At 36.6% G+C, this 19,431-nt stretch overlaps 1 protein-coding gene across 1 annotated transcript; it reads left to right on the top strand.

Moving 5' to 3' along the window:
* On the top strand, positions 1-18,254 carry LOC143030546 (uncharacterized). The gene is made up of 2 exons (XM_076193692.1): positions 1-67; positions 16,341-18,254. The coding sequence occupies exon 2, from the start codon at positions 16,445-16,447 to the stop codon at positions 17,753-17,755; it is 1,311 nt and encodes a 436-aa protein (XP_076049807.1). The 5' UTR covers positions 1-67; positions 16,341-16,444; the 3' UTR covers positions 17,756-18,254.
* Positions 18,255-19,431: the final 1,177 nt, after the last annotated feature.

The raw sequence follows: 19,431 nt of genomic DNA, 5'->3' as shown, positions 1-19,431 counted from the left end.
TATGCGAAGAGCTCGTTTTCATGGCTGTGTTTTGTACAGGCTAAACAAGTGTGTCTTTGTTGAATTCGTAAATGAAATGATATAGTGGTAAAGTAGCTTAATGCATGCGTTGTGTGTTTACTTTTGGCATCTGCTAAACTTCAACTCCCGTTTGGTAGTGTAATTGGCATTCTGAACAACGGTAAATGTATGGGTATTTATCAAGATGTTTGCCAGCTTGGGAACTGCAATTACCTATATAGTCGGTTAGCTCATATCATTCTGCGTGTTTTTACATACATACATATACCAAGGCTTTTTCCCCCTTACAAGGGGGGTAGCCAAAAAGAAAAAGGCATAAAATCATTCCCACCCATTCCATCCCTGAATACACTCCACACCCCTCCACCCTCCCTCTTATCTTAGCACCTCCTGAATGACGGGTCATCCTTGCACCTTGTCCACTGCCCTGGGTCAGAGGACAAGGTGCAGGGCAGTATTTTTAACCCCAGATATAAGTACTACAAACTAAAAGTAGTGTCAATAGCTATTTAAGAAAATCAAGATGAGTGGAGATCTCTATATTTAGTTATTTTTCCAAGCCCATGGGGATAGATTAGGTCAGGTCAGGTCTCAGTGCTGCAATTCTTACCGCTATCTCTTATCATTAAGTATTTTAAACCCCATATATAAACATCACAAAGTAATAGTAATGTAGGTAGCAATTTCGGTAAAATTTTAGTTGTGTACATCTACATAATATAGCAATAGAAAATTAAGTATTTTGTAAATTGAAATACATCAAAGTAATATGTGATTTTCTTGTTGGAAATCAATAACAAAAAAGTTGCTGAAACCTATTTACTAACGAACAAAGTTGCGGTGGTTGAATGAAATGCCATGTTTGTTTTAATAGATGCCAAGGTCAAAGAAATGAAAGGATACTAATAACATCTATTCCAACTTAACCTAACCTATATTTAGTAATTTGGTACCTTAAATTCTAAAGATCATCCGGGTTGTCGTCATCATGGATACTGGTGGTCTGATTATATTATTGTACCTCAGGCAATTAACAGATAATGGCAGAACCCTGTGTTCTCTCATGAAGTCCAAGAAAGTCCTATTATCTTTGTAAATGCACTTATTAACATCACCTGGAGTTGGAGAACACCCAGTCCACAACATGAAAGCCATTGTCTAATCGACAGTGACTAGACTGGACAGAAAACTGCAAGGCATCTGGACCATATCCTAGTAGCTTCGTTCGTTAGTAGATTTGCTTGTAGTAAGGTTTTTTGTTATCTATTTCCACCAAGAAAATCGCATACTATATTTATGTATTATAATTTACAAAATTGATATTTAATTTTCTAATGCTATATCATGTAGGTGTGAACAACTAAAATAATACTGCAATTTTTAGAAAATTGAGACTGGCAAATTTTCTGGTATATATATATAAAGATAGTTGCCAGTCTCACGGCTGCAAACTTTAACTCTGTCGTTGGCTGACTCTTATCATTGTGAGTATTTTGAGCTCCATATATAGCTACTGCAAATTAATATAAACATTGGTAGCGATTAAAAAAATGTTAAGACTGGCTTACATTGTTCTTACATTCTTATTAGGGAATGGGCCTCCATTCAGTCTTCCATGGTAGGAAAATAAAAAATTCGTAAAGTTCACTCAGATTTCAGTGTGAACTGATTATGATATTCTAATGAGTAAAATCTTTCACATCCATGTCATATCAATTAGAAGTCATTGCATTATAGTATGAGAAGTTATACCTTCCCTTATGCAGTTCTTTCAAGTTTTGTTATACATTTTTTGTACTTGGTAACCACGTCGTCACTGCATACTATTTTGGTCTTATCAAAGTGACTAGTATTTTCTTTACCATTTCTTCATCCAGGTATGCAAATGCCACTTTGATTGATCTTATGAAATGATAAGTTTCTCCAAAAAATTGTTTATATGTTTCTCAGGGGACATAATATTCATAATAATGACTCCTAGGCTCTTCTCTTTTTCCCCTTTTCTAGTTTTTTCCTCTCCCAATGTATATGATCCCACTATTCTTTTTTTGCTTCTTCCAAATTCCATTATACTACACTTCTCAATGTTAAATTCCATCTCCCACTTCCTACTCCATTCCCATATTCTATTGAGATCACTTTTCAGTGATTCACATTCTTCGGCGTTCACTTTTTTAAACATTTTATCATCATCTGCGAAGAGGCTCATATAACTTTCAATTCCTTCATCCATATCATTAATATATATAGCAAACATTATTGGGGCCAGTACTGTTCTTTGTGGAATTCCACTAATCACCTCATCCCAATTGGAATGTTTGTCTCTTATCACCACTCTCATTTTTCTTTCATGCAAGAAGTCTTCCATCCATTTAGTGTGCCCTGTATTCCTCCTACAGTTTCTAATTTCTTTAGCATTTTTTTATATGGCACCTTATCAAAAGCTTTTTTTCAGATCTAGAAAGGCACAATCAACCCATCCATCTCTTTCCTGTATTATATCTATTAGTCTTGAATAGAAACACATCAGGCTCACACACACACACACACACTTTCGTCGGATGAACGGCGAAGATTGGAGTTCTGAAGAAAAATCAAAATTTACGCGGATCTCAACGTCAAGGAAGTACCTTATTGTATCATAGGGAAGGGGAAAGCACGTGGTGTAGTGGGAAGGGGAGGAAAAAGGAGAAGAGGAGGGATTACTTAGGGAAATGGAAGGAAATGAGAAAGGAGGGGACTTGGTCCAGGCAGGCAGACGCCATATAAACAAATGTCAATTTAGTGACGATGAAGGGACCAACAAAAATGTAAAGATTAGAAATATAGATAAGAACAGCACAATGGAAGGTGAGGATAATAATTTCCAGGGATTTAATAAGGGGGGGGGGATACCAACCTCCCCCGATTAGCAAGACTAGAGGAAAAACTTGAAAAAATGACCGAACATTGGGAGAGTAGGTTCGGTAAAATGGCAGAGATTGCACAGAGTTGACAAATTGGAAGAATTAGAGAAGGTGAACAAAAACCTAACTAAAGAAACAGGAGATAAAAAGACAGTTAAAAGAAGTATAAGATGAGAATGAGAAATTAAAGAAGAACAAAGAGAATAAAGAGTCCATAGCAAAAGAAGCACAGGGTTGGAAAAAAATCCAAGAAAACAGTAAAGTTGCATTTACTGACATAATAAAACAGCAAATGAAAGAACAAACTGAAGACTCAGTTATCAAAGTGATGAGACAGAAGGAAAATATAGTAAGAGACTTAGCAGATAAAAAGAAATGTATAATTATATTAGGAATGGAAGAGAAGTATAACCTTAATAGAACCACAAGAATCAAAGAGGAAAAAGAAAAAGTAAGCAGTTTACTAGAATTAGTTCAGGAAGATGAACCTGAAATCATGAAACAAATTGAAGAGATGTATAGACTCGGAAAATATAGTACAGATAAGACCAGACCAATTAAGATTAAATTCAGGTCACAAATGACAGCAGAGAATATCTTAGCAGAAACAGGAAAACTAGCAAACAGTGAACAATATAAAAAGGTATGGATAAAAAGAGAAATGAATAGAGAGGAAAGAGAGGAGGAAAAATGAAAAGACAAGAAGCTAAGGAAAAAAACGAGAACAGAACAGAGACAGAAAAAGAGAAATTCTATTGGAGAGTAGTGAATATGAAAGTGAGGAGATGGGCCATACTGGAGAAAAACAAAGGGGAAACAGAAAATACAATGGAAGTAGCAGAAAATTAAGAGTGTCTTACACAAATATAGATGGATTAATAACAGGATTGAATGAACTGAATGATTATGTGAAGGAAAAAGAACCGGACATAATGGGAATTGTAGGGACAAAATTGAAAGGTCCACTACCACCCAACAGTGTAGGACATGATGCATATAATTATTGGAATAGAAACAGAGACAAAACAAGGGGGTGGAGTTATGTTCCTGACTAAGATATAAACATGAGGACTGTCACATATGGAAAGAATACAGTAGAGATGATTATGATCGAAGTGGAAGACAGAGATAAGAAGAGCAGAAAGTTTGTAATAAACTATGTGCCTCCAAAAACAGCCTCGTGGGAAGAGAGTGAACATAAAAGTATGTTAGAAGACACAAGGATAACATTAAATAAGATAATGGAAGATGGAGGAAGAATAGTTATAATGGGCAACTTTAATTGCAAAGAAGTCTGCTGGGAAGAGATGACAGTAAAGGGTGGAGACGACTCATGGGGAAATGTTCTACTCGAGATGATTATTGACCATACAATGACACAATGGATACAAGAGAACACTAGGTATAGAAATGAAGAAGAACCATCGAGACTAGACCTAATAATCACATCTGAACCTAAAATTGTGGAAAAGATTGAATATAAGACACCAATAAGTAAAAGTGACCACATATTGATTGAACTGGAACTAAATGAGGAGAAATACATGAAAAGAAATGAACAATATAGAAAAGGAAGAATGATGTATGATTTTTTTTTTTTTTTTTTTTTTATAAAATAAGAGAATTCTTTCAAAAAGAAAACTGGGAAAGAATATACAAAGAAGAAACAACAGTGGAAGAGAAATGGAATATTTTGACAAAAAATTATAAAAAAAAAGGAGTGGAAAAGTATGTCCCAAGACAAAAACAAGAAAAAGAATATGTAAAGTGCTGGTACAACAAAAGTTGTAGGGAGTTAAAAGACAAAAGAGATAAAGCTTGGACCAAATGGAAGAAAGACAAAAGACCTGAAAAATGGAAAACATATACTTGTTATAGAAATGAATATGTACAAGTGTGCAGAGAGGAAAAGAGAAAATATGAAAAAGATGTCATAGAAAAATGTAAAGATCAACCAAAACTATTTTACAGATTTGTAAACAACAAACTGAAAAACAAACAAGATTTAGAGAAATTATGACAGGGAGGAGTTGAATACACAGAGGAAATAGAAATGGCAGAAATTATGAACAAGCATTTTAAATCGGTGTTTACAAGAGGGAGATCATATACAACCTGGGGAGATCGAATGGAAAGAGAAAGTCCCCCCTATGAAAGAAATAGAAGTAACAAAAAGTGAAATAATGAAACACTTGAGTAAGCTTGATGTTGCATGGACCAGATGAAATAGCAAACAGGATTTTGAAAGAATGCAGTAATGAACTGGCAAACAAAATACATAGCATTAAACAGTTCCTTGAAAGAAGGAAGAGTTCCAAAAGATTGGAAAAGAGCAACTATAGTACCTATATAAAGGGGGAAATAAAGAAATCCCTACCAACTATAGACCAGTTTCTCTAACAAGTACAATAGCAAAAATTTGTGAAAGAACTGTCAAAATTAGATGGGTAAAATATTTAGAAAAAAAAAAAACGTGCTAAATCCAAGGCAATTTGGATTCAGACAAGGATGATCATGCGTCACCAGTTTAATGTTTCTATTCAAGGCTAGATATAATACAAGAAAGAGATGGATGGGCTGATTGTGCATTTCTAGACCTAAAAAAAGCTTTTGACAAAGTACCACATAAGAAGTTGCTTAAGAAATTAGAAATTGAAGGAGGAATACAGGGCAAACTGCTTAAATGGATGGATGACTTTTTGCAAGAAGAAAAATGAGAGTAGTGATAAGAGACAAACACTCAAATTGGGATGAAGTAATAAGTGGTGTTCCACAAGGAACAGTTCTGGCCCCAATAATGTTTGCTATATATATTAATGATATGAATGAAGAAATTGAAAGTTATATGAACTTCTTTGCAGATTATGCAAAACTATTAAAAAAAAGTGAACACGGAAGAAGATTGTGAGTCACTACAGAGTGATCTGAATAAAGTATGGGAATGGAGTAGGAAGTGGGAGATGGAGTTCAACAGTAAAAAGTGTAGTATAATGGAATTTGGAAAAAGCAAAAACAGAATAACAGGATCATATAAATTGGGAGAAGGAATAAAAAAGTTGAAAATGAGCTGGGAGTCGTTGATATGAATAATATGTCACCTGAGAAACATATAAATAAGATTTTTGGAGAAACTTATAATTTAATAAGAACAATCAAAGTTGCATTTACATACCTGGATGAAGAAATGGATAAGAAAATACTAATCATTCTGATAAGACCAAGATTGGAATATGCAGCAACAATGTGGTCACCAAGTACAAAAAAATGTATAAAAAACTTGGAAGAATACAAAGAACAATTACAAAATTGGCACCAACACACTCAAAACTATCATATGAAGAGAGACTAGCAAAACTGGAGCTACAGACGCTAGAGCTAAGAAGAGAGAGAGGAGATTTGATAGCTATTTACAGAATCATGAAAGGCATATCAATTATTGATAGAGAGGATCTAATAAAATGGGATGATAGAAATACAAGAGGACACACAAAGAAAATCAAGAAAGACAGCTATAGAAGAGATCTGAAAAAGAACAGCTTTCCTCAGAGTAATAGACAGTTGGAACAAGTTAGATGAGAAAATGATGTGTGCAAAAACAATACATGAATTTAAAAGTAGTTTATATAAAATGAGATATGAAGACGAGACACCATGAGCATAGCTCCCCTTCCCGTAAAATACAACTATTTAAATGTTGGTTGAAGTGACAACGAATTTTGGAACTCCAGAGAAGACTGCAAATTTCGAGGATCACAATGACAAGGAAGTACCTGTGTTGTATTAATAGGGAAGGGGAAAGCTCATGGTGGAGTGGGAAGGTGAAGAAAAAGGAGAAGGGGAGGGATTACTGAGGAAAATGGAAGGAAATGAGGAAGGGGATGAATGGGTCCAGGATCTTAGAAGTGTAAACAAGGGGGTGGCAGAATATACAGACCAACAACAAGGAAGCAGAGGTGTGAAGAGCAGAAATATAGATAATAGCAGCACAGTGGTAAAGGATGATAACTGCTTTTATGGATCTAAAGAGGGAGGAGGGGACAACCTCCCCCGACTAGTAAATCTAGAGGAGAAACTAAAAAAAATAAACAAAGAAGGGAAGGTTAGGTTTGACCAATTAACTCTAGTTGCCGAGAAAGTTGATAAACTGGAAGAACTAAGAAAAGAGAATCAAAATCTAACAAAAGAAGTAGAATTAAAAAGACAGTTAAGAGAAGTAAAGGAAGAGAATGAGGAATTAAAGAGGAATAATAAAGAAAATAAAGAGTCCATAACGAAAGTAAGTGGTTGGAAAAAGGTTCAGGAGAATAACAAAATTGAATTTAGAGATATAATGAAAAAAACAGATAAAGGAATAAACTAAAGGCACAGTTATTAAAGTGATGAGAGAGAAGGAGAATATAGTAAGAGACTTAGCAGATAAAAAGAAATGTATAATTATATTAGGGATGGAAGAGAAGTATAATCTAAATAGGACTACAAGAATAAAGGAGGAAAAAGTAAATAGTATATAAAAGTAGTTGAAGAAGATGAACCAGAAATAGGGAAACAAATAGAAGAAATGTATAGGCTCAGAAAATACAATACTGATAGACCAGACCAATTAAGGTTAAATTCAGGTCACAAACGACAGCAGAAAATATCTTAGCAAAAACAGGGAAACTAGCAGACAGTGAGCAATTTAAACAGGTATGGATAAAAAGAGAAATGAATAAAGAGGAAAGAGAGGATGAGAAATCAAAAAGACTAGAAGCTATGAAAAAAAAAACGAGAAAAGAACAGAGACAGAAAAAGAGAAATTCTATTGGAGAGTAGTGAATATGAAAGTGAGGAAATGGTTCATAGCAGAGAAAAACGGAAGGGAAACAGAAAACACGATGGAAGTAGCAGAAAATTAAAAGTGTCTTACACAAATATAGATGGATTAATAACAGGCTTGAATGAACTGAATGATTACCTGAAGGAAAAAGAACCGGACATAATGGGAATTGTAGAGACAAAATTGAAAGGTCCACTACCACCCAACAGTGTAGGACATGGTGCATATAATTGTTGGATTAGAAACAGAGAGGTAAAACAAGAGGGTGGAGTTATGTTCCTGACTAAGAAGGATATAAATGTGAGGAATGTCACATATGGAAAGAATAGTGTAGAGATGATTACGATGGAAGTGGATTACAAGGATAAGAAGAGCAGGAAGTTTGTAGTAAATTATGTGCCTCCTAAAATGGCTTTATGGGAAGAGAGAGAACACAAAATATGTTAGAAGACACCAGGATATCACTAAGATAATGGAAGATGGAGGACAAATAATTATAATGGGTGACTTTAATTATAAAGAAATCTGCTGGGAAAAGATGACAGTGAAGGGTGGCGATAACCTATGGGGAAATGTACTACTTGATATGATTATTGAACATATAATGATGCAATGGATACAAGAAAATACTAGGTATAGAGATGAGGAAGAACCATCAAGACTGGACCTAATAATCACATCATAACCTGAAATAGTGGACAAGATCAAATATAAAACGCCAATTAGTAAATGTGACCACATATTGGTTGAACTGGAATTAAACGAAAAATACATAAAAAAAAACAATATAGAAAAGGAAGATTGATGTATGAAAAAACAAACTTTGACAGAATGAAAGAATTCTTTCAAAAAGCAGACTGGGAAAGAATACACAAGGAGGAAACAACAGTAGAAGAGAAATGGAGTATTTTGACAAAAATTCATAAAGGAGTGGAAAAGTATGTGCCAAGACAAAAGCAAGAAAAAGGATATGTTAAGTGCTGGTACAACAAAAGATGTAGGGATTTAAAAGACAAAAGGGATAAAGCTTGGATAAAATGGAAAAAATATAAAAAAAAACTGAAAACTGAAAAATATATACTAGTTATAGAAATGAATATGTACAAGTGTGCAGAGAAGAAAGATAAAATACAAAAAAGATGTCATAGAAAAATGTAAAGATCAACCAAAATTATTTTACAGATTTGTAAACAACAAACTGAAAAGTAAACAAGAATTAGAGAAACTACAACAAGGAGGAGTCAAATACACAGAGGAAATAGAAATTGTAGAAATTAAGAATGAGCATTTTAAATTGGTGTTTACAAGGGAGAACATACAACCTAGAGATATTGAATGGGAGGAGAGAGTTCCCCCTATGAAAGAGATAGAGGTATCAAGAAATGAAATAATGAAACACTTGAGTAATCTCAATGTCAGAAAATCACAAGGACCGGATGAAATGGCAAACTGGATTTTGAAAGAATGCAGGAATGAACTAACAGACAAAATACATAGCCTAATAAATAGTTCATTGAAAGAGGGAAAAGTTCCAGAAGATTGGAGATGAGCAAATATAGTACCAATGTATAAAGGGGGAAACAAAGAAGACCCCACTAACTATAGACTGGTCTCTCTTACAAGTACGATAGCTAAAATCTGTGAAAGAATGATCAAAACCAGATGGATAAAGCATTTGGAAAAAAACAACATACTAAATCCAAGACAATTTGGATTTAGACAAGGACAATCATGCGTCACAAACTTAATGTGTTTCTATTCAAGGCTAATAGATGTAATACAAGAAAAATGGATGGGCTGATTGTGCATTTCTAGACCTGAAAAAAGGTTTTGATAAGGTGCCACATAAGAAGTTGCTTTAGAAATTAGAAACTGCAGGAGGAATACAGGACAAACTACTGAAGTGGATGGAAGACTTATTGCATAAAAGAAAAATGAGAGTGGTGATAAGAGACAAACACTCTAATTGGGATGAAGTAATAAGTGGTGTTCCACATGGAACAGTTTTGGCCCCAATGATGTTTGCTTTATATATTTATGATATGGATGAAGGAATTGAAAGTTATATGAGCCTCTTTGCGGATGATGCAAAATTGATGAAAAAGTGAACATTGAAGAAGATTGTGAGTTGCTACAGAGTGATCTCAATAAAGTATGGGAATGGAGTAGGAAGTGGGAGATGGAATTCAATATCAAGAAGTGTAGTATAATGGAATTTGGGAGAAGCAAAAAAAGAATAGTGGGATCATATAGATTGGGAGAAGAAGAAATAAAAAAGTAGAAAATGAGAAAGACCTGGGAGTCAATATTATGGATAATATATCCCCTGAGAAGCATATTAAACTAATTTTTTTGAGAAACTTATCATTTAATAAGAACAATCAAAGTGGCTTTTACATACCTGGACGAAGAAAAGGTGAAGAAAATACTAGTTACCTTGATAAGACCAAGATTGGAATATGTAGAGATGATGTGGTCACCAAGTACAAAAAAAAAATGTGTAACAAAACTTGAAAGAATACAAAGAGCAATTACAAAATTAGCACCAACACTCTCAGAACTATCATATGAAGAGAGACTAACAAAACTTGAACTATAGACATTAGAACAAAGAAGAGAGAGAGACTTGATAAATATTTATAGAATCATGAAAGTCATAGAAACTATTGATAGAGAGGATCTAATAAAATGGGATAGTAGAAATACAAGAAGACATGGAAAGAAAATCAAGAAAGACAGTTCTAGAAGGGACCTGAAAAAGAACAGCTTTCCCTACAGAGTAATAGACATCTGGAACAAGTTGGACGAAAAAGTGGTGTGTGCAAAAACAATTCATGAGTTTAGAAATAGTTTAGATAAAATGGGATATAAAGAAGGGACACCATGAGCATAGCTCCCCTTCCTGTAAAATACAAATAGGTAAATACAACTAGGTAAAAATACATGACCTTCCTTGTCTAAATCCAAACTGCCTCAGATTTAGTACATTTTTTTTCCAAATGCTTTATCCATCTAATTTTGATAATTCTTTCACAAATTTTTGCTACCATATTTGTAAGAGAGACCAGTCTATAGTTTGTAGGGTCTTCTTTGTTTCCCCCCCTTATATATTGGTATTATATTTGTTCTTTTCCAATCTTCTGGAACTTTTCCTTCCTTCAATGAACTGCTTATTAGAATATGTATTTTGTCTGCATTCTTTCAAAATCCAGTTTTTTTCATTTCATCTGGACTATGTAATTTTCTGACATTGAGATTACTCAAGTGATTCATTATTTCATTCTTTGTTACTTCTATTTCTTTCATAGGGGGGACTTTCCTCTCCCACTCATATCTCAGTTGCATGTTCCACCTCGTAAACACTGATTTAAAACGCTTGTTCATAATTTCTGCCATTTCCATTTTCCTTTTTTCTTTTTTTTTTGTCTTTCCTCCATTTTATCAAATCTTTATCCCTTTTATCTTTTAACTCTCTACATCTTTTGTTGTACCAACATTTTACATTTCCTTTTTATTGTTTTTGTCTTGGGGTATTGGATGCTTGTTATTGTAGCAAAGTAGCATGCAGTTGATACTTTAGGGTCTATATGGGGCGCCCCTACGGACCAGAGCCACACATCATATTGTCTATGATAGAGGAAAACTCTGCTCATAGAGAAATGATGACACTTTTAAACTACGACTGTCCCTCCGTTATGGTGTCCCCCAACCCTTTGTTGCTGTCCTGTACCATTTCTCTGAGTATTCTTTTTCTGTGGTGGGGGAAAAAAATACTGCCATCAAGTATTCCCACTTGGATTGTAAGAGGCGAGAAGAAAGGGACGGGGATTGGGACTAGGCATCCTTCTCCTTGTAGCCCCACAGGGGATATTCCTAAACGAAAAAGTAAAGGTATAAGAGGGTCTGGGAGTTTTTGGAACAGCACCCTAAGGTTTGGGTCTTTTAATGTGCGTGGATGTGGTACAGATGAGAGCAAAAGGGAAGAGATAGGTAGTATGTTTGTGAGAAGAAAGATGGATGTGTTGGCTTTGAGTGAAACTAAGTTGAAAGGGAAGGGTGAGTGTAAGTTTGGGAGTGTAAGTGGGAGGTTATCAGGAGTGAAGATAGGGCGAGGGAGGGAAGGGGTGGCTATTCTAGTAAGTGAAGAGATAGGTAAACGTGTAGTAGAGTGGAAGGAGGTTTCCTCAAGGATAATGTGGATGAAGGTGAAACTGGGAAAGGAGATGTGGGTCTGTAAGTGCATATGGGCCTGGCAGTGAGAAGAGTGTAGAAGAAAGGGAGGCTTTTTGGATAGATTTAAATGAATGCATAGAGGATTTAGGAGGAGATATCAATGTAATAGTACTGGGAGACCTTAATGCTAGGGTAGGAAATGTTCCAATTGATGGAGTGGTTGGGAAATGTGGAGTTCCAGGAAAGAATCGTAGTGGAGAGTTGGTGGTGGAAATGTGTCTAGAAAGAGAGTTGATGATAGCAAATACAGTGTTTCAGAAGAAAGTCAAGCATAAGTACACATGGGAGAGGGTGGTGGATGGAAGGGTGGTAGATAGAGCGCTAATGGATAATGTAGTGGTAAATAGGATTATGATAGGAAGAGTTAAGGATGTACATGTGCTAAGGGGAGAGGGTGGGGGAATATCAGATAATTTTTTGGTGGAAGGTAGGTTGAGAGTGGAGGATAGATGGAGAAAGAGGAAAGGGTCAAAAGGTAGGGAGGTTCTTAGAGCGAACTCTTTGAATGAAAAGGAAAAGGAGGAGTATGAAAAAAGCTGAAGGAGGAGTGGGAGTGAAGGATAGAGTAGAGCTAGGTGTGGAGGAGGAATGGGGATGGTTCAAGGAGGGAGTCATAAAGTGTGCAAGGATGGTGTGTGGAACAAGAAGGACAGGAAGAAATATAAGGAAGGGTAGTGAATGGTGGGATGAGGAAACAAAGAAGGTTGTAGAAGAGAAGAAGCGAGCTTTCACAGATTGGTTACAAAATAGGACGAGGGAGTCATATAAGAGGTACAAAGAAAAGAAAAGAGAAGTAAAACAAAAGGTAAAGGAGGCAAAGAGGAGAGCAGATGTGAAGTGGGGTAAGAATATGACAGAAATTTTTGAAAGTAATAAAAAGATGTCTTGGAAAGAAATTAAGAGAGGAAGAGGAGGCGAATCAAGTAGAGAAGAAAAGGTCAAAGGTGCAGATGGAGAGATGATAATGGAAGAGAAGGCAGTAAGGGGAAGATGGGCAGAATATTTTAGGGAGTTGCTAAATGTGAAGGAGGATAGGGAGGGAAAGATAGCTGCAGTGGGAAATGCAAAGAAAATGAGAGTGATGAGTGAGGAGAATGGAGAAATAAGGAAGGATGAGGTGAAGGCAGTTGTTAAGATGATGAAAGCAGGTAAGGCACCTGGTCTGGATGGATGCCATGCAGAATGTCTGAAAAAGGGAGGTACAGTGATGGTGGACTGGCTGGTGAGGCTATTTAATGTTTGCTGGAGAGAGGGTAGAGTGCCGGAGGACTGGAGGAGTGCCTGTATAGTTCCTCTTTACAAGGGAAAAGGGGACAAGTGTGAATGTAGTAGTTTCAGAGGGATTAGCTTGTTAAGTGTAGTTGGGAAGGCTTATGGGAGGATCTTGATTGAGAGGATTAGGAGAGGAACAGAAGGAGTAATTGGTGGGGAACAGTGTGGATTTAGGACAGGTAGAGGTTGTGTAGATCAGATCTTTGTGGTAAGACAGATATAAGAGAAAGCTATAGGAAAGGAGAAGGATGTTTATTGGGCTTTTATGGATCTGGAAAAGGCTTATTATAGGGTAGACAGAAAGGCACTGTCGGAGGTTATGCAGATATACGGGATAGGAGGAAAGCTTCTGGGAGCTGTCAAGAGTTTTTATGAGAGTAGTAGAGGTTGTGTCAGGATTAGAAATGGAGAGAGTGAGTGGTTCGAGGTAAAGGTGGGACTTCATCAAAGATGCGTTATGTCGCCCTGGCTGTTCAACTTATACATGGATGGGGTAGTGCGAGAGGTAAATGCAAGGGTAGTGGGTCAGGGATTAGAGATGGTTAAAGAAAATGGAGAAAAGTGGGAGGTGAGCCAGCTGTTGTTTGCGGACGACACTGCGCTTGTGGCAGGATCGGAGGAGGGATTGAGGAAGCTGGTGGCAGAGTTTGGGAGAGTATGTGATAGAAGAAAGCTAAAGATAAATGTGGGTAAAAGTAAGGTGATGAGATGTACAAGGGGTGAAAGTGGCAGTAGACTGGAAGTGAGCATTAAGGGAGAGCGACTGGAGGAAGTGGATAGTTTTAGATACTTGGGTGCAAATGTGGCAGGAAAAGGTGGAGTAGAGGTGGAGGTAGAATGTAGATTGAGAGAAGTAAGTAAATGCCTTGGTGGATCGAAGAGTGTAATGAGGAATAGACATTTGGGAATGGATGCTAAGAGGAGACTGTATAAAGGAGTGATTGTGCCAACAGCACTGTATGGGGCAGAAACATGGAACATAAGAGAGGAAGAGAGAAGGAGTTTAAATGTGTTTGAGATGAGGTGTCTGAGAAGTATGATGGGGGTTACTAGGCTAGATAGAGTGAGAAATGAGGAAGTGAGGAGGAGAACAGGGGTGGAAAGGGAGTTGGGAGATAGGGTTGATGAAAGAGTATTAGGATGGTTTAGACACATGGAAAGAATGAGTGAAGAAAGACTAGTAAAGAGGTATGGAAGGCAGATGTGGAGGGAGTGAACATGAGGGGACGTCCTAGGATGAGGTGGATGGATGGGGTGAAGGGGGCTTTGGGGAAGAGGGGAATGTCTGTTGAGGAAGGACGGGAGAGGACAGAAGACAGGGGTGAATGGAGAACGGTTGTATATGGATGATGTTGTGATTGCATGAGGTGGAATGGGTGGGGGATGGGGGGTGAGGTAGTATGTGTGAGCAGGATTTGATGCAGCCCAAAGGGATTTCTCCCCGTCTTCTCCTTTTATGCATGGGGGGACGGAGAGGGGGGGGGTCGCCGATTTAATGAAGCGGTCTTGCTGTGGATGTGCTGTGCCTTGCGACACTGCTTCTGACCCAGGGCAGTGGACAAGGTGCAGGGATGACCCGTCATCCAGGAGGTGCTAAGATGAGAGGGAGGGTGGAGGGGTGTGGAGTGTATTCAGGGATGAAATGGGTGGGAATGATTTTATGCCTTTTCCTTTATGGCTACCTCCCTTGTAAGGCCTTGGTATATGTATGTGTATTTTATCTGTTAGTTCCTCCACGCATTACTTCAGTATCTAATTTGCAATTCCATCTGGACCATGTGATTTTCTAACATCTAGGTTTTTTATTTGGTCACTGATTTCCTTTTTTGTCATGGTTATTTCCTTCATTTGGTGGGATTTCTGTTTCTCTATTCCTTCACAGTAAGGTGAGTTCTCAATTGTGAAAACCGATTTGAAGTGGTTACTCATAACTTCTGCCATGTCTTGTTCTTTTATGTATTCATGACTTCCTTGGCATAGTTTTTCTATTTCTTGTTTGATTTTCAGTTTACCATTCACATATCTAAAATAGCTTCAGCTGATCCTTACATTTTTCTATAATTTTCTTTTCATAATTTCTCTTTTCCTCCCTGCATATTTTTACAAAATTGTTTCTTAGTTTGATGTATGTTTGCTATTTGCTCTTTTTTTTTTGTCTTTTTTCCATTTTTTCCAGGCTTTGTCTCTTTTATCCTTGGCTTCACTACAATTTTTGTTGCACCAGTTTTTTAGGTATATTCTTTCTTGCTTTTGTATTATCACACAAGTGTCACAACCATTAGGGAGTCACAGGCTTCCTGGAAGATGACTGGGTTTATGTATGTAATGTCTCTGTGATTAAATGACCTGTAGGTTGAAAATGTTAAAGCACTAATTTTCACACTATACATTGTCTTCTTGCTATTTCCACATTTATTGGGATAGCCCCTTTCATAGCGGTTCCTCTCCTGATTACATCATGATTGTTGAAATTGTTTTTAGTAGGTATATCCATTTTTTTTCTTCAGTTAGACAAACAGGGATTTTACTTAATGTGACAAGAAAAAATATGGAAATTTCCTCTACAATTTCATTTGTTATGTTATTCAGAAATAATAACACAGGTACATGACTTACCAGTGTATCTGAAAGGATGTGACTTGCATGACTTATTTGGGTCAAATGAGATGAACTTCCTAGAGTTTGTCATATTTAAATTCCGGTCATATGTGCCCAAACATGGAATGTTGCAGAATTATGTTAAAATATGACTGCAGCGGCCATCGGGCGTGTTCCCCACTTCCAAATCTCATGACATGATGAAAAAGCCAGAGCAGAATTTTAGTCGTTCCAGTTGTGGTGAGGTGAGTATATGTGTCTATTGGATGGTTTTCAGCATATTTCTACTGTAAAAGTAGAATACAATATATAATAGCACCATAGCTGTTATTATTTCTCTTTTATGCTACATTATGGTAAGTACAAAGGGTCTGTTTAGGTATAAAGGGATTTGAATATTAATGGTTTGTGTACAGAGTATTCACAATCGTATTACAGTATATTACACAATTTCAAAGAGTCAGATGTCAATCTTATGGTTACATATTTTCCAGGAAAAGGATTACTATCTCCATTCCTTTGGAAGAGCTATCCATAGAATCCATATGTGTCATGTAATGAAGAGGATCTGGTGTGACATCTGTGGTACAGCTATATCATGATTCATCTAAAACATCACATGATGACCCACAGAGGAGAGAAGCCTTTTCAGTGTGACCTGTTTGATTCTGCTTTTTCGCAAAAGAGTTCTCTCACAAGTCATATGAGGACCCACACAGGAGAAAAGCTTTTCCGGTGTGACCTGTGTGATTCTGCTTTCTCACAAAAGGGTAACCTCACAAACCATATGAGGACCCACACAGGGGAGAAGCCTTACCAGTGTGACCTGTGTGATTCTGCTTTCTCACAAAAGAGTCATCTCACAAACCATATGAGGACCCACACAGGAGAAAAGCCTTTCCATTGTGACCTGTGCATTGCAGCTTTCTCAAGAAAGGGTGATCTTACAAAGCATATGAGGACCCACACAGGAGAGAAGCCTTTCCAATGTGAGCTGTGTGATTCTGCTTTCTCAAGAAAGGATTCTCTCACAAGTCATATGAGGATTCACACAGGAGAGAAGCCTTTCCAATGTGACCAGTGTGATTTTACTTGCCCACATAAGCGATCTCTTAGACGTCACATGTTGACCCACAGAGGAGAGAGGCCTTTCCAGTGTGACCTGTGTGATTCTGCTTTCTTACAAAAGGGCGATCTTACAGATCATACAAGGACTCACACAGGAGAGAAACCTTTCCAGTGTGACCTGTGTAATTCTGCATTTTCACAAAAGGGTTCTCTCACAATCCATATGAGGACCCACACAGGAGAGAAGCCTTTCCAATGTGACCTGTGTGATTCTGCTTTCTCACTAAAGTTTAGTCTCGTAAAGCATATGAGGACCCACACAGGAGAGAAGCCTTTCCAGTGTGACCAGTGCAGTTCTACTTTCTCACAAAAGAATTCTCTAACAAACCATATGAGGACCCATTTAGGAGAGAAGCCTTTCCAGTGTGACCTATGTAATTCTGCTTTTTCACAAAAGGGTTCTCTCACACACCATAGAAGGACCCACACAGGAGAGAAGCCTTTCCAATGTGACCTTTGTGATTCTGCTTTCTCACGAAAGGGTGGTATCGTAAGCCACATGAGAATCCACACAGGAGAGAAGCCTTTCCAGTGTGACTTGTGCAGTTCTACTTTCTCACAAAAGAATTCTCTAACAAACCATATGAGTACCCACACAGGAGAAAAGCCTTTCCAGTGTAACCTGTGTGATTCTGCTTTCTCACTAAAGGGTAGTTTCACAAGGCATATGAGGACCCACACAGGAGAGAAGTCTTTCCAATGTGACCTGTGCAATGCAGCTTTCTCAAGAAAGGATTCTCTCGCAATGCATATGGGGAGCCACACAGGAGATGTTTTCTAGTGTGACCTGTGTGACTCTGCTTTTTTACAAAAGAGTTATCCCACACAGCATATGAAGACTCCTACAGGAGAGAAGCTTTTCCAGTGTTTACCAAACAGCAGAGCCAATAAAAATGAAGCTTTCATTATATACCCCTCCTTCTACTTACATCTCACTACCAGTCCCTTACACTTGCCCACCAAGTAGATACCTTTTTCCCACTTCTGCCTACCCTTTCCAGCTTTCTTCCTTTTACTTTGATGTTCCTTCTTATACCATGCTACCATAGTTGATTTCACATGCTACCAATTCACATATCCTCCATTATTTCTACATTATTCCTTCACCACTTATATATTTTCGTCATTATCCGTACCATTCTCTTCTTTTAATCATGATTGTTATCCTTTTATCTATTTACAACATAATTATTGTTATTATCATTACTGTTTTTATCATTATCATTATTTCTATTATTATTATTATTATTGTTATTATTATTATTATTATTTCTATTACCATTATTATTGCTGTTATACTTTCAGTATTTTTTAATATATAGATTTTGATTATCATCACCATTATTATTATTGTTACTATTATTAAATAATTTTTTTTTACTTATTGTCATTATTATTATCATTATTATTGTTACAATTACTATTAATATTATCTTTGTTATTTTTAGTGTTGTCATTATATATACATGTTAAACTTTATCATTATTATTACATTAGCCACAATGAATATGTAACGTTCACACTTGTCACCAATTATGGTAACACGGGGAGGCAGTGAGGTCCACCCCATGTATAAAATGCCCACAGCCTGTTTGTACACCATTCCTTTGAAAAAGCATACCTGCAAAACTAGTCAGGAATAAACTCAAGACTAAGACTCCTGTGATTCCTACTCTGCTTATGTTATATATATATATATATATATATATATATATATATATATATATATAAATATATCAAGGACTACTATACAGGACATGTGCACCCAGATCCCTGGGTTTGCTAGCAGAGGCCATTGCTGTCTTTGTAACCTAACATTTTATATTGGACAAATATATAAAAACTAGAAACCTAACATTGTGTATAGGACAAATATATCAACTAGTGACTTATTCAATGCAGTATAAGTTAATATAAACTTTTATAATGAAATAAAAAACTATTCTTAAGGAACTGTTATGCTTTGAAATGCCAATTTTAGCTGGACTTAACAGGTATTGTTGTATGAGGTTAGTGGACACCAGGGTTGGCGATTTTTTATTTTTTTATTTTTTTTATCTTTTTGATTTAAATAGATTTTTTTATTTTATAGATTTTAAATATTGTGGGATTACCATCTGATATGCGATCTGATTGCTAAAGGACATTTTTAGCATATCAATATAAGGAGCAGTGTTATAGACTTGCCACAAGTATACAATGAATGGTATAAACCGTATGTAAGGACAGTATACTCATGTTCACTCGATTCCTCCAAGAGTTTTCTCATCTTGGTGACATTTGCTGCATTGTCTGTCACAATACTTCCAATGTGACAACCAAAATCTTGTTCAGCCTTCTTGATTGAATTTTGTACAAGTTGTAGAAGATATTCAGCAGTGTGAGGTTTCCTTGATGTGTCTATTGTGTCAACTAAATAAATCTGAGCAGTGGATGTTGTTAGAGTGACACATATTA

The sequence above is a fragment of the Oratosquilla oratoria genome, chromosome 12 (assembly GCF_046742065.1).
Source record: "Oratosquilla oratoria isolate Oo_2021 chromosome 12, ASM4674206v1, whole genome shotgun sequence".
In the NCBI taxonomy this organism is placed as follows: Eukaryota; Metazoa; Arthropoda; class Malacostraca; order Stomatopoda; family Squillidae; genus Oratosquilla; species Oratosquilla oratoria.
The sequence above is the reverse complement of the archived record's forward strand: the minus strand, read 5'-3'. Positions and strand labels throughout refer to the sequence as shown.